General features: G+C 39.6%; 1 protein-coding gene across 1 annotated transcript in view; it reads right to left on the reverse strand.

Annotated features, from left to right (window-relative positions):
• Positions 1-16,561, reverse strand: part of LOC149150230 (pectin acetylesterase 3-like) — a 392,890-nt gene that overhangs the window by 77,904 nt on the left and 298,425 nt on the right. The window contains exons 8-10 of the mRNA XM_089438183.1: positions 4,134-4,190; positions 3,957-4,034; positions 3,766-3,871 (exon numbers count right to left, since the gene is read on the reverse strand). Of these exons, the coding sequence (XP_089294309.1) occupies positions 3,766-3,871; positions 3,957-4,034; positions 4,134-4,190 (241 nt within the window). The remainder of the gene's footprint in view (positions 1-3,765; positions 3,872-3,956; positions 4,035-4,133; positions 4,191-16,561) is intronic.

Raw genomic sequence — 16,561 nt, forward strand, 5'->3', positions numbered from 1 at the left:
CGCATCATCCTTGATGGGGTCAAGGACCATGTAGTGCCACATATTTCCGAAAAGGACACGGCAAATGCGATGTGGGAGGCCCTGACAAAATTGTATGAGCATACTTCTATGAAAAGCAAGATGTTACTTGAAAATTAGTTTTGGTCATACCAAATGCAGAAGGGAGAGTAGATAGATATCTTCCTCAGTTGATTGAAGGAGATCCAGGACCGACTGACTTCCATAGGGGCCACGCCTGACTTCCATAGGGGCCACGCCGGATGAGGAGATGTTGGTGAGGACCGCATTGAACGTAGTCTCCGAGGATTGGGAGGTATTTGTCCAGAGCATACTGGGCAGGTCAACCCTTTCAGATTGGGAGGAATTGTGGGTGGCTCTTTGTCAAGAAGAGATTAGAAGGCTAACCAAGGTAGGAAGCAACAACAAGGGGGTCATAGTCAAGAAGGAAGAGGAGGATGTTGCCCTAGCATCTGTGGGAAAGCAGGAGAAATAGAAGAAGAAGGACCTCCCAAGGTCAAATGCTTCCACTGTGGGGAACTAGGTCACTATACGAGCCAGTGTCCAAGGAAGAAGAGCAAGGGAGAGGCTTCTAAGACTAAGGCTGTGCAGAGAAATAAGTGGAGACAGATGATGACTGAGCCATGAGTGCTCATGCACCACTTGAGAGGAAGTGGGGAGACATCGAGTTGTAGTCTGACAGACTATAGGCGATGAGGGGTAGGATCCTCGAGGTACCCAACCTCTTGGATTATACCTTGCTACGAGAGCCTCGAAGAGGTGTAGCAGGACTGGCAGATGTCAATAGAGACTTATGCGGATGAAGCGACAAAGAGGGCTACAGTACAGGAGTCCCAGGACAACATGAGGCAACAGTGTGAGATGCATGGAAGTGTTGTAGTAGGGCAGAGGTCAGAGAGGGAGCACTTGACAGCGACAGAGGGAGCTTCAACGTTGAGAGTGTTTCTAGTCTGACGGAGATGTCAGAGTTGGGAGATCAATTACTTACTTCTCAGTAACTGAGTTGCAGTGCAGCAGTTAGCAATGGCAATGCTATGGGCAGCACGATGCAACATGATGAGAGGGGATGTAGTGCAGATGCAACAGTGGTAGTGACAGGGCCATGGGAAACAACACGGATGCAAAGGGAGCCATTGTACGGATGCAACAGTGGAAGTGGTAGGGCCATGGGTAGCAGTACATGACGCAGCAGTGCAGAGGATGTTGGGTAGCAAGCCTAGCATCAGCACAAGAACCGATGCCTGATGATCAGAGTGATACTCAGTGAGGAGTATTACTAGAGCACAGTCCTTGCTAAGAGGGAGTGTTTATTTGGGGTAGCATCATATGTGATCTAGCCATGAAAATTGGTGGAGAGGCTAAAGCACATGAGATATCCAAGACCTAGCAATGGTTTGGGCAGAACCTAACCAATTTGGGAGATATTAAAATAATTAATATTTTTAATGGAGTCCCTAAGTCTAAACTTAGGGAAAATAAAATATTAATGTGAATTAATATAAAACTAAGTTAGAATGGTCCAAAAGTCATAGATCAAGCTAGATATAATCTTAGCCATTGATTAGGGACTTAATCTCTGTTGTTGAATCGTCAATGAGAAAATTATAAGAAGAGGCTTGAGGGTCAGTTAGAGAATACACCGAGTTGATCAAGAATTCGATTTTCTAGGGCAGGGCTTGCTGAAGAAATCGAAGGAGTGATCTGAGTTGCAGCTGAGGGGCATTGAATACAATAGCAGAGAGGCAGAGAGAGTACCGGGAGCATCAGCATAGAAGTTGGGAGACGGTTGATGCAGAGCCAGCTAGAGGCCACGCAGAGGCAGCCAAGAGCTGCGCGGAACCTGAGGAGGGCCAGCGTGGGAGATGAAGAGGCTCCAGAGGCTTACGCAGAGCCCCGAGAGGCTGACGCTGGGCTAGATAGGCTGACGTTGGGCCAGAGAGGCTGATGCAGACCCTAGAGGCTGATGCTGGGAGATTTCGTGGGGCAGATTGGTGATGGAGAGCTGGATAGGGTGATGCAGTCCCTATCCGGGTGACAGAGAGCAACAAAGGTGTTGCAATGTTGCTGTGGGATCGTTCATCTAGTGATTTAGCCGGAATATCTGTCTCCAACTAAGAGGTACTACTGCCGAGGTCATTCTCTGTTGGGTGAGCCATTTCTGCCATCTGGCACCCAGGTTGTATTCTGAAACTTCATAATAAAAAAACCCTTTGAATAGCTCCACCAATGTTCCCGCATTGGGTTTTTCCGAGGACATTAGTCCAAAAACAACGGTGTCACTTGTGTGCTTTTTTTCCTTCAGTTGATGATCTGTATGTGTTGACATTGTACTTGTATTTATTTTCAGTATTTACATGGTAAATTACTTGTTAATTAACAGAACAAGTAGGAAGAAATAAATCAGAAAGTACAGGAAGGATTTCTAGTAGATATACTTAGAAATTCCAACATTTTATTGAACCTATTAATCAGAAAATCTATCCCTCTATAGGTTCTCTTAGCCAAACTCAAATCAATAAATTATCCTCAATTCATAAATATAAACCAAATTTGCCATAGATCTCTATATCCTTTCTTATTCTAACCTTCATTGAGACTTAGTTGTTTAGGGAAGTCCCCCTTTTCTAGAGAAATATTACTGCATTGACTATGAGTGCATCACTGAGGTGAAAATGGGTGGCCACTCTTAAGTTATCCTTGAGTTCACATCTGGTAACTTAAAACTTTAGCACCTTTGGTGTGAATCTGAGAGGTAACAAGCAGAATTTGAACAAGCATGCAAGGCTAGATTTCCATTGAGTGCCAAGACAACAGAGTTCTTCGATTTATATTCATTCAGCAGAATAAAGTTTTGGATTAGGCCACAATAACTATATATATTCTGCTTGGCAGACACCACTTTCTCATACAGTGGATTATTTACAAACTATCCTCTATCAGAAATAGTACCACTTCAAGGGGATCAAGAAGAAGGTTTGCAATTCATTTTTCATTCACTTGGTCTAGTATCCTTTCACTCCTACCAAGCTACTTCTCCTTACTCCTGATGTAAAGCTACATTCATTCATGGCACAAATCCATCTCTCACGTTGGTAGCATCTCTAACTCCCCCAAGATCCATTCCTTTTCCTTCACTGCAATCAAAAGCATATATACCCCCAAGGCCATCATTAATACTCCCCACACAGCCATTCTCAATGGTTTGTGGCATCACCAGTAAACTTTGGCTAAAGGATCAGTGGACCAAATGGTGAGCTCCTACACTCTCAATTTTTTATCATGTTAATCTGGACACTCATGGAGGGAAAAATCCATCCAGAACTGTTCCACATTACTATTCTCTAAGGATGGTTTATAACCTGAGTTTTATTGAAGGTCTGGTACAAGGGTAACTCTGCCTTTGTTTGTTCAGAAAATCCATCCTACCAAGTTAAAAGGCTCAATCATGCCTATGCTACAATGAAACTAACGATTTTATTTACACTAAATGAACAATAATTAAATCAAGGCTTATCGAAATCATAAAACCTATAATTATCAAAGAAAAGAGCCTACTCTAAACTTATAATTATGAATACATTTCCTTTTGTGCACAACAACAGCAGCTGCTTACTAAAACCTGGAAACAATTAAAATGTAACTTTGTTCCAATATTGATGTACTACTTTATATCAAAGGTCGTGCTTTGTTCCTTTACCATTGAATACTAAAAGTAAAAATGGAAGAGCAAGTATTATGATATGATACCTTGCAATATCTCCAATTGACTTGATGTGCAATTTAGATAATTTAGCCTGCAATATTGCCATTGATCTCGAGGATCATTTGAGTCCGGTGCCAAAATATGATTAACCTGAACAAATAAAGAAATGACTGATATTTCATAGCAAATGGAGGGAATTAAAACTCAAAATAGAAAAGATGAATAATGAAATAACCTGCCAAGTATCATACGCTGCATTCAAGACAAATATGGGTGTCTGGATATGTGGTAATATATATTGTGGAAAGAAGCACTGCCATTTCATTCCATAATGTGGTTAGAAAAAAATTCTGATTCTTCCTAAATTTTATAGATAATGATGCCAAAAAAAAATCATGAGTATATTTCATACCTGTGTTGGATCTGACTGTGAGGATATACAAGCCTTTGGCAAGTTCTTCACTACCCCCTACAGTTTAAATTATAGAATCAACAATGGCATGAAAACGACAAGGAATGGCTAATGTATGATCAATAAAAGAAGGTGTAAAAGTTTTTCAAGGCTTTTATAACCTTTTATTTGAAACTAATGACTAATGTTAAGTTATGCTAACATGACTAGTATGCAGAAGTGAAAACTACCTTCGAAACTCAAATTTGTCTACCAGCAAAAGTTAGGGAACAATTTGTGCATGATAATCATTTTGACATCCCAATAAAAAGTATGGCAACAGTGAGGATCTAAACATGGAATTGAGCAAGACATGTCTATAAATTATACATGTGATCTATAAAGTACATGATTTATCACAAAGAAAAAACTTCAAAGGCATGGGAAATTCATTCCAATATGGGACTTGTTGTACACATTTTGTCAAAGTTCCAAGGAATCAGTTGTGCCGAATTTTTCAAAAGATCAGGGTCATCAACCAGTAGTCTGTCATGTCATTGCAAACCCATTCTACAAATTTGTAATGTAAATGATACTAGTAAGATCGTGTATTTATGTGACAACCTAGGTAAGCCTATTATTTTAGTGACAAATTTCATCCTAGGAAGTTTTTCGTCTCACTGATTATCTGTGTTTCTAAACACGGATGATCGGCAGAGTTTTTCTCTTCAATCTCAACCAATGTTGCACGAAGCGGGAGCGAAGCGGAAGCGCGGAGCGCGGAAGCGTCATTTTCCAAAAATCTAGGAAGCGAAGCGTCCGCGGAAGCGTCTGCTATATATATATATTTTTTTATATTTTTTTGCATTTATACTCAAAACAAACATCCCAAATACCAAATTAATTGTAGAAGACATGAAAACATGCATATTTTTGCATAAATCAAGATAGATATGGCATCCATGATTCCATTGTAGTTACTAGTATGTACAACAATCATCTATATTCTAGCTATTACAAACATACATCAAATTTTTAAGCATATTATAAAACATAAAACATTTAAGCATATTATAAAACATAAAACATAGAGCATATTATGATTTATCTAGCAAGTGAGCCACTGTAGGTGTCTGTGCATTAAAATTGATAAATTTCTTGCTTAAATTGTAGTTAGTAAATTTTAGAACAAATTCGAAATTTAATTTGGATATTATATTTTGTTTTGGGCATTACATGAATTTAGCAATTCAATTGTAAAATTAAATGGGAAAATTTTGATTTAAGCATTACATAATATCATCGAAACTCTGAAGTGCCTTGATCGAATTTCTATGTATGTGATGCAAAGTCCTTATCCTTGTAATATCATTGTTATGCGTCAAGACTTTGACAGTGAAACCTTCTCACCGAACCCTTATCATTGAGACTGTGTTAGGTACCAAGATCTTCTTATTGTGATGAAAACTTTCTCACTGTTGTGATACCAAATTTGTATCACTGTAGTTATACCAAAATCTATTGATGACTGTTCTTACTGTTGAGGCACCAAGACTGTGGTAGCACAAAACCTTTAATCTGCATTACCTTACTGTGGTACCCAAATTTTATTTCAGAGATAATTCGAGTTTCTGTGACTGCATCACTGCACTGAAGTGTGATCACTGTAATATCACCGAAGTGTGATCACTGTAATATCACCGAAGTGTGATCACTGTAATAGCATCGAAATCAAGGTAGCATCGAAACTGTGATAGGAATAACAAGGTAGCATCGAAACTGTGATAGGAATAACATTGAGTCACTGTAATACATAACAGAACTGTCTCCATTGCAATCCGCATTCTCAAAAACCAGGAAGCGCATTAAAATTTTGGAATCGCGCTTCGGAAAAAATGGAATCGCGCTTCCTAGGGCGCTTCCGGAACGCTTCCGTACGGGACGCGATTCCGGCCTAGGATCCGGGGGGGGGGCGCTTCCTGCAACACTGATCTCAACTACAAAGCTAGGGTGAAATTTATCGTCAAATTCTTAGGTGAGTCATAGTGTTTTAGTCAAGTCTTTTGTAAAAGTGATTTGGGAATAATTTAAGCTAATTGGCTAAATTATTTTATTACAAATCACTTGGTCTACTAGATCATATTAAGTTGCAAAATTGGATAAATATTTTGAGGGTCTATAATGAAAAGGTATTCCCCTTTTAAGGGTTGAATTATTGTAAAATCTTATGAAAAAAATATTTTAGTGTGTGGTCCCTCATACTTAGACACCATGGCTAAAATATTTGAGGGTGGAAAAATAATTAATCCCCTCATGAGTCAATTAATTAATTTTTCTGACAAAATTAAAATTAAATCCTAAGCCAGAAAATTAATTAATTCATAGTCAAAATTAAAATGTTAGAGAAATTAATTTCTCCAGATGGAAAAATTTGTGGGTCTAAAAAAAGTCAATTTTTGGAGGTCCTCCACCAAGGGAATATTGAAAATTTCAAAAAAATTTGGACCCCTTGGACCTTGGGGGTTAAGTCAAAATTAATTTTTTGAGGAACTTAGTTCAAAATAGTTATTTTTGAACTAATAAAAAATGGTTTTAATGAGAAATTTGAAAATTCTTCAAAAATAAGTATTTTCGACGACAAAGATTAAAATTTGATCAAAGATTCATCGGCGATTGAGATTATTTTGAAGAGGATCAAGTCAACTAGCCATTATTTTCCACTTGGAGGGATTTCTCTATAAATTAGAAGACTTTTGCTTCTATTGACACAATGATAGTGACTCTCATCTAAATGTAATTTTGTAATGCTGGTGTGAAGCCACTGTTCTGCTAGGAGCGTTTGAAATCTATAATAAAAGACTTTGGCGTTCAATTAATTGTGTCTTTGTCTCATTGAGCTGTGGTACGGTATATGTTTCCCTATATGGTGCTTCAATATCATATATTGTTATTTCATTTCTATGTGATAGGAACATTCTATTGGTAAGTTTTGGGCTTACCTTAGGTGATCTGACTCATTGTATGGGCTAACAATTTTCCCTTAAGAAATATATAGGGTTTGCACGTTCCCCAACCCTTGGGCTCAAAGTTTACAGACTGTTGGCACAAGCTAGATTTGTTTGGGCACCAAGAATTTTATGTCGGTTTCTTACTTTGCTAAGGTAGTGGTTAACACTTATTTTTCGAAATACATCAAGCTATTGTCATTTCATAAAAAATCTACACTTTAAACTTTTTCTCAAGCATTGTATATTTGTATATTTGTAAATAATTTGTAAATTATTTTTGTAAAATATTTTTTTGTAAATGAATTTTATTTTAATTTTCTAACCTTTCTTTGCAGCTGGGTTTTGGGGTTTTGGAATATTTGTATATATTGGGTTTTTAGGAATCTGTAATTTTATTTGTGCAGGTGAGATCAAAGAAAATTTGTTGGATTAGAGCTAGATCTAGGCCCTTGTGGGTAAGATCTAGTCTCTAGAATTTTTGCAAGGCCAACAACTAAAGAATTTTTCAGTAAAATTGAAGATCTGAAGCAAATTCAAATTTTGGCGAGGGTTTGAAAACTTTTTAGGGCCTCTAGGCCTAGCGTGCTCTTGAATCCTAGCCATCTAAACCTCTTTTCCTAAGTCGTCAGCCCCTTTTTCTCCCTGTCGTGGGTGTTTTTTGGCCCTTCTAAATATGGTTGTAAGCCTTCAAGGCCTCAACCTCATTCCAAGAGCTGGACAGCAGCCCTTTGGGGCTTGTCATGGGCCAATTAAGGCCTCTAAATCTTGGTCACAGGCCTGAACAAGCCTTCCCTGCCCTCCATCCTCCTCGGCCGGCCCTTGCAGCCTAGCCGCAGGCCTTTTAAGGCCTCAGCATTCCCTTGTGACCTCTACCATAGGCCTTGCCAGCCCTTAGCCACAGTCCTAATTTGGGCTTCCTTGCCTTATCGCAGGCCTATAGGGCCTCTTTCCCTTGCCTCTTATCCTCTTCCTAGCCCTCATTTGCCTTTGTGGGTTATCATTTTATTTTTTGGACTGAACATTTGTATGTTTTGCAAAAGTATTTGGTGCAAATTTTTGTGTTTGCAGGTGTTCCGGTCATTGACAAAAATTGGGCAAGTTTGGAAAGCTTTTTCTAGGCCTACGGCCATTGGTTTGCCACTTTTAAACCCTCTACTTATCTCTGTTTTGCTACAGCGGTCATATATTTTCTTAACAGTGACAAGAAACATATCTAAGAGGCATAAAATCAATTGATAAACCATCTAACACATTGGCAAGTCACTTAAGCAATTTGGTCATTGATTATTTGGCACAGATCTAGTTGTTTTAATGACTGTCATCTCTGCATAATAAGTCTAATAAAATCTGATCCTAACAGTGGCATAAGAATCATAAGAAGGCATATATTGTTCATGAACTTAATCTTAGCATAGTGGTTTTGATGGTAGACTGTTTCACTTGCATTGGGCATCTAGAAGTGCTCTAAACATAAGATACATACTGCTGGCATAACATCTATTTGTTGCTTCTATGTTCCATTCCATAGTTACTTATGGTGAAAAGTCTTGCTTATATTAAGTTGCTAAAGTGATTTGATAAGTTTCATGTGTAATTATTGCCATTGGCTTTTACAAGTGCACTAACACATTTGTTGTTGCAATTTGGTTGAAGTTCAAACAATCACAGCTAATAATAACACTCATTAAAGCACTCTAAATTCAAATCACATTGTGTTGAATGGTTCAAGTTCCTTTGGGAATCTTGATCTACTTAGGTAATTAACATTGAGAAATCTAATAGGCATTATTTTTGTCTAAAGAACATTGCTAATCTCAAAAGAAATCACTGGATAATTGCTCTTGTTCTCTTTTGCCATCATTGGTTTATGGTTATTGTAACTCCTTGGCATATTGGCATATCTTGAGAAGTTCTTAATCAAGAATTGAATATCATTGAATAGCTCCAATAATCATTGTTTGTTGTTAGATTGGAGATTGGAAAATCCAATAATTATTTTATGTTGAAGAATATTGGCTGAGAACACTTGCAATCTTATTGTCTCTTTGGATAATTGCCATTGGCATATCATATTGAAAATCATTGAATGGATAAGTGTTCTAAGTTCCATTATTTGCTATCATTATTATCACTCATTGGTCAATATTTTGTGGAATTATTGCTCTTGGCACTTGTATCAATGATCACTTGGTCTTGTTTAAGATTGTCGTTCAATAAGTTGTTAAGTTCTCTTGTTATAAAATAATCAACATCAAGTACTTGAATCACATAAACAATCTTAACTCAAGACTCACTCAATACATCTTGCATTTCATTCTAAGTCTAGTTGCACTAATAATTTACCTCCAAGCATAAGCTTGGTTGATAGACATTTAAGGCCATCATTTCTCAATTTAGCTTGAGGGGTTTAGCACCTCTTTAGTGATTAACACGGTGACCTTGCAGTCGTCAGAGCCACAGTCTCTACAGCGCTGAAGGCATTGGGTGGTTTGAACACAGGGGGAGGTATCGTTAATCAAGCCTTTGTTTGCTTCCTGTTGGCTTCCATCCCACAACCTACTCTAGAGACTAGTTCCAAAATAGTTAGTAGGAAGGTTATACATAGAATACACATCTAACTTAATATCAACCGAGATTTTGCATTTCATCTAGCTTGTAGGACTTGCACTTCATCTAGGTTAGTGAAGCATCTAAGCAACGATTGTTTATCCAGTTACTTGGCATTTAATTGGTAATAAGCAAGAAGTTGACTCCATAAGGCACTATTCTCACATTCAAATCTAATCTAATCTTTAAGTCTTGCTAAAATTAACCAAATAGCTAGGTCATTCAATCGTGTTTCTCGGATTTGTTGGTTGCCAACTTGTCCTTCATCTTCACATTTCCATAGTGGCTACCCCCCATAGGTGTAATGTTCCAAATTGAAATTTACAGCAAATAATAGATGCATGAACTAAGCTATAGAAAATAATTTTTTCTACACAAGCACCAATCAATAAAACACAAGAAATAGGGCAAATAACAGAGTCATTTTATTAATGTGGAGAACTAAGTACATCAAATAATAAGATAGAACCTGGGCTTGCTACAACAAGAAAGGTAATATCCCAGGTGAATATGATGGTAATCAAATGTTGGAGATGGCTCTGCTACCCAATCTGCATCCACCCAGAAACATTGTTTCTGCCGCTGGAAAGGAACTGTTGATTTAGCCCTCCAAACTGCTCCAAAAATTTTGAGAAATTAGCTACATGCACTACTCTACCAACTCAACAAAACCCAAAAATATTTCATGGACCCGAGAGGTGGAAATAGTCCCGGAGTAAACTATGCCCTCCTCCAACAAGTTTTGCTACTGGCTGCTAGATGGAATTAGGAATTCTGCCCTCAAAATTGCTCAGACAATTCTGTAAAATTAATCCTAGCCTCCTGTCACCAAACTGACAAAACCCCAGAAAGGGTTTGGGCTGAATCCACCAACCCTCGGTGACCCCCAACAAGTGCAAATTGCTCAATTTGGCTAGAAAACGCCCCACAGTTTAGATACTATTGAATTAGGCCCAAATCTAACTCCAAGAAATCTTTCCTAACTCCTGTGAATTTCTCCCCTCAATCACCAACAAATCCTAGGTCAAATGCTCCTTAAATTCTTAATCTCTGTAAGTGCACAAAAGCTGCCAGTAAATCCCTGCATAGGCCCTGGAATAAACAAAATTGTCCCTCTAAAATGTAGCACTATCACCCCCTGCAAATCACCAAGGAAAACTTGTTATCCCTTAGGATAATTCTTTGCAAAATTTGCGGCGAAAACTCCACTGATTGCTAGCTTTTCTCATCCCCCAAAAAATTCTTCTATGTCGTTGGAGTAGCAAGAACCAACTAAAAAAAAAAACTTATAAAATAGCTCCTCAATGATCTGGAATCAACTCCCCAAATTCTCTACTAGGGTGACACTCAAAGTTCAATGAAGGAAGAGTTGGAATTTTCGCTTGGAAATTCCTTGTGCTAAACAACACAGTTGACTTGGCTAAACAACTCAAGAGAACTAAGGTTTGAATCATAAAATGACCAAAATATCATCCACAAAATGAGTCCATCCTCCTTTTATAATTTCTCCTCATGCCTATAGACTCCTTTTTTTAATATTATTTTATTGGTGGGGGCCATTTTCCACTAAATCACTTTTGCTACCAATTAATAAATAATAATTTGCCACAATTCTCCGATAAAATAATACTAACCACCTTTCTCCAATAATATTTTCCCATTTTTAATTAATATTACTAAAATTGGGTAGAATTCCTTAGTGACTCCCATGCTGACAAAATTGGGGATATTACAGTCCTCCCCGCCAAAAACTGCTTATCCTCAAGCAATGCTCGAACAAGAGCTCCCTCTCTCTACTGACAAAACTGTCACTGCAAACAATACCGAGGTCCCAAATATGCCACTGAGTCACCCTGAATTCACGCACCATCCTGTCATAAATGAATCCCTCTATACCAGGGTCCCATGCTAATCTCAAAAAGGTCCCACAATGTCAATGTTGCACCACTCTGATTACAACTGACTGCCCATCATGTGTAACACTGTATCCTTCTCTCCTAGAACCTAGTGGTGAAATACTGACAAATGCCAAATACGTCCCGCTCAAGCATCTCCATGATGCCAAACCTTACCCATCCAAATCTAACCCTGAACCTGTGAAGCAGTAGGGAAAGCTTGGCTTGCCATACAATGAAATCCTTCGCGAACTTACTGTCAACCCAAAAGTGAACTAGATCACTCTCTACCATGAATCCACTCATCACGAGACAAAGTGATCTATCAACCAACTAAATCCCTAGATCCCATAGCTAGAACTGCTGCGACATAGCTCTAATAGTTGTTGGAATCCATCTATGCCTTATCTCTAGTCCTTGCATGCAATCAATATATATTCTCCATATATCATGAACTAATCTGATGCATGCTAAACTGACCTGTGCCTTCCACTACGTAATACTGATGACCGCTGGAAACTACATGTGCCATATAGCTACCCCCTAAATGTAGCCAATCAATGGGCGTTTGATACTCGCAATCAACTCAATGTATGTGGATCCATCCAGCTCCTTCCAACCATCACCACTAACTCTGCCATCTACCCTATTGATAATGTGCCAATACAATATCTCGAGCCTGAACACCCACTGGAAAACTACCTCAATCATCCACGGTATCCTCTGCTCATGTAGGATCTCGACATGCCTTGTGTAAAGAGTGGCACATGTCTCCCCCGTGACCAACTCCCTAGGTGTAGGCTTAGTGATGAACAGTATGCCACCCCTGCAGAAGATCACCTCATCTCCTAGCCTATGGCTATCAACTCACGCACTAACCCTACTCCTCCACTGGAGAATATCTATCGTGCCCCTGAAGCACTAAATCTCATAGCGTCGTCTCAGGGAAATCCCTCAAGTACTGTTATCCACATTGTGGGTCTGGATCGACACAACAAGGCTCCCCTCAACTAAATTTTGTGCCAACGAGTGGAAGATGCGTGGGTTCCGATGGGTATGATCAAGAACCCGTGTGGATGCTCCCGGTCTGTCTCGTGATGAATCCACTCTCCCAAACTGGGTATGTCCACCTTAATGGCATGCCTGACATCCTCGTCAAAGAATCTCCCTACTAGTAGCACTCCCTTAGTCTGCAATGCAGCCCCACACACTACTACATATAACCATGTATCCTCATGTCTCCTGTCATACAACTACACCCAGTCACACATCTTTGTGCACCGCCGAACCTTGCTACATGATGTTGCATCATCCTGGATCAACTGGTATCCCTCCTATATCGATGTGTATGTCACTCTATGAGGGAATGCATTGATATGTGAACTGCTCCTACACCACGATACAACCCTGCACACCACTGTGCACCACTGCACACCTTTGTGCTCCTCCACATACTGATGCATACCCTTATACACCCCTAGATATCAAGGTCTAAGACTAAGTCCACAGGCATCATCCCACATCCTGTCATGGTCACCATCTCTACTACCACTCTGCTGGTAAGCCCTCCATGATCTAAGTTATATGTTCTCATCTGCCCAGATAGACCTAAGAGGCCTAACTCCTCACATGCTAATGTGAATGAAACAACTGAGCCTATCCTCCGTAGCTTTTGTGTCCAATATACTAGTGAGAGAGCATAGTCTCAATATAATAACCTGTCTGGTAGCCTGCCGATGCCACCTCCTCCTACCAACTCCTACCAGAGTAGGTTTATCATCCTACAATCCCATGTACGCCCAACATGCCATGACAACTCATGAAATTTGCTTGCTCCCCTCTCAATCCATCCTATCACTAGTGTTGTCAGGATGTCTGCAGGGGATATGAAATGATGTGTGCGCCCAACCATCAAGTCCATCACGCGGCTACTACCATCACCTACTGACTCCACAATGTGATGGAGAATCCCACCTGGATCCCAATAGTAGTCTGGCCTTTTAGCCCCTCTAGTAATCCACAACCTCGCCTCTGCTGAAGTGTGGCCATGGATGCATCTAACCTCCTAATTAGCTCCACCAGATAGCAACTCAATATCTCTTGTCATCCAACCCTGAGAGTGGGATCGAATGCATAAACAACCATACATGGAACCGTTTGCCTCATCACACTGACCTAGTCAGTACATAAAATCTGTTGGGGTAATTTTGTATCTCCCTCTCCATTATGCAGAGGTATCCTAGCAATGCTGCAAGTACCATCTATATAAGCCCAAAGAGAGCTATTGTTTGGAAGTATTGTGGCTCTACTAATGGTCTATGCATCTATATGCTCTAAATTGATGGCAAGCCCAAAAGATGATTTCTTGTCCTCCTCCACCATGGGCTCATCATTAGTCACAATTCGCCCTTCCATGACTAGCTCACATCCTTGTGTGTGTTCTCCATGCCATTGTAGGTGGCTTCTATCCGGAAACTCACTCATGGCTTTGAGGACCTCTGTGTTACCTGGCACCTCAGATGGGAATGATACCTCATCAACAAATGGATCTACGAGTGTATGCTCTACTCTCTTCATCAAGGTGTCAACTAATGCTATCAAAGAAGTCTCCAACAATGATGACTCTTGTGCCACACTCGGTATGTCGATGTGCCCCTCACCATCCTATGTGTCCTCCCGCTCAACCTCCTCCTCAACCTCCTGACATCTAAAGCCTAGTCTCCACCAGTAGAAATGCCCCCTGGTCTCACTTTCTAACAGTCCTAGTCCTGTCCACTCCCTTTAAGGGGGTCTGGTGTCCTCTTGGTCGAATCTCTCCACAAGTCTCCATGTGAACTCTATGTAGAATGTGATACATGCATGACCCAAAGGGATCATCCCTCAATACCACCATTCCATAGCATCTCCATCCAAGTGAAAAGTGGCATGTCTAATAGCATTTGCCTCCCTCATGGGTTTAGCCAGAAATATGTGTCCAGTTCTTATACCCATTTCTTGAGAGAACTCCTAGCTAAACCATCAAAGTGGGTGAAGGTCATTTTTCCCTCAATGCTACTCACTCTCCCTTGAGCCATGCATTCGTCTTTGGTTCACCCATCATAGTGTATACATGCCTAAATATTCCATGATCTTGTTGGCTACCCCACAACTGGCCAAAATTATGCTTTGATACCACTGTAATGTTCCAAATTGGAAATTACAACAAATAATAGATGCATGAACTAAGATATATCAAATAAATTTTTCTACATAGGCACCAGTCAATAAAACACAAGAAATAGGCAAATAATTGAGCCATTTTATTAATATCGAGAAGTAAGTACACCAGATAATAATATAGAACATGGGCTTGCTACAACAAGAAAGGCAATATCTGAAGTGAATATGATGGTACCTAAATGCTGGGGATGGCTCTGTACCAAATCTACGTCCACCCAAAAACATTGTTGTTGCCGTTGGAAAGGAACTACTAATTTAGCCCTCCAAACTGCTCCAAAAATTCTAAGAAATTAGCCACATGGCCTATCCACTAGCTCAACAAAACCCAAAATATCTCATGGACCCAAGAGGTGGAAATGGTCTCAGGGTAAACTATGCCCTCCTCCAACAATTTATGCTGTTGGCTGCTAGATGGAGTTAGGAATTCTTCTCTCAAAAGTGCTCAAAAAATCCTGTAAAAGTAATCCTAGCCTCCTCTCACAAAACTCACAAAAAGCCAGAAAGTGTTTGGGTTGAATCCACCGACCCCCGGTGACCCCCAACAAGTGCAAATTGCTCAATTTGGCCAGAAAATGCCCCACAGTTTAGATACTGCTGAATTAGGCCCAAATCTACCTCCAAGAAATCCTCCCTAACTCTTGTGAATTTCTCCCCTCAATCACCAAGCAAATCCTAGCTCGAATGCTCCCCAAATTCTTAATCTCTGCAAGTGCACAAAAGTTGCCAGTAAATCCCTACATAGGCCCTGGAATAGACAAAATCGTCCCTCTAAAATGTAGCACTCTCAACCCTTGAAAATCACCAAGGAAAACTTGTTATCCCTTAGGATAATTCTTTGCAAATTCTTCGGCCAAAACTCCACTGATTGCTAGCTTCTCTCATCCCCCATGAAATTCTTTTGCGCCCTTGGAGTAGCAAGCACCAGCTAAAAGAAACTTGTAAAATAGCTTCTCAATGATCCGGAATCAACTCCCCAAATTCTCTCCTAGGGTGACACTCTAAGTTCACCGAAGGAAGAATTGGAATTTCCACTTGGAAATTCCTTGTGATAAACAACACGGCTGACTTGGCTAAATAGTGCAAGAGAACTAAGGTTTGAATTGTAAAATGACCAAAAGATCATCCACAAAATGAGTCCATCCTCCTTATAATTTCTCCTCATGCCTCTAGACTCTTTTTTTTAATATTATTTTATTAGTGGGGGCCATTTTCCACTAAATCACTTTTTCTACCATTTAATAAAATAATAATTTGCCACTATTCTTTGATAAAATAATACTAGCCACCTTTCTCCAATAATAATTTCCCCTTTTTAATTAATATTACTAAAACTCCCATGCTCACAAAATTGGGGATATTACAATAGCATGTTGTTGGGAGACAACTAGAACGGAGAGGTCAGGGATCAGAGTGACTGGGCTCGACCTAACTCATTGTCGCAATTCCAGTACAACCTGAGCGACAATAGGACTAAAATATAGCCTAACAAAGAATACAACCATTTATGAAGTTTCCTGAAATGTAGGACTTGATAATGATAGGATCCTTCTCTGTTAGCTTGAATAGAATAGAAAGATGCAATATAATAAATTGGAAATGGAGATGACCTTCTGGAAGTTTGAAGCATCATGTCAAGTGATCAAAAACAATCTTCTTTAGTCATAACTATCAGAAAATAGAAACCAATGTTCTTTATGGTACCTGTTACCCCTCTTGTCGG

This window comes from Pinus tabuliformis, chromosome 9 (genome assembly GCF_031772625.1).
Source record: "Pinus tabuliformis cultivar Carrire ecotype Pingquan chromosome 9, CPIR1, whole genome shotgun sequence".
In the NCBI taxonomy this organism is placed as follows: Eukaryota; Viridiplantae; Streptophyta; class Pinopsida; order Pinales; family Pinaceae; genus Pinus; species Pinus tabuliformis.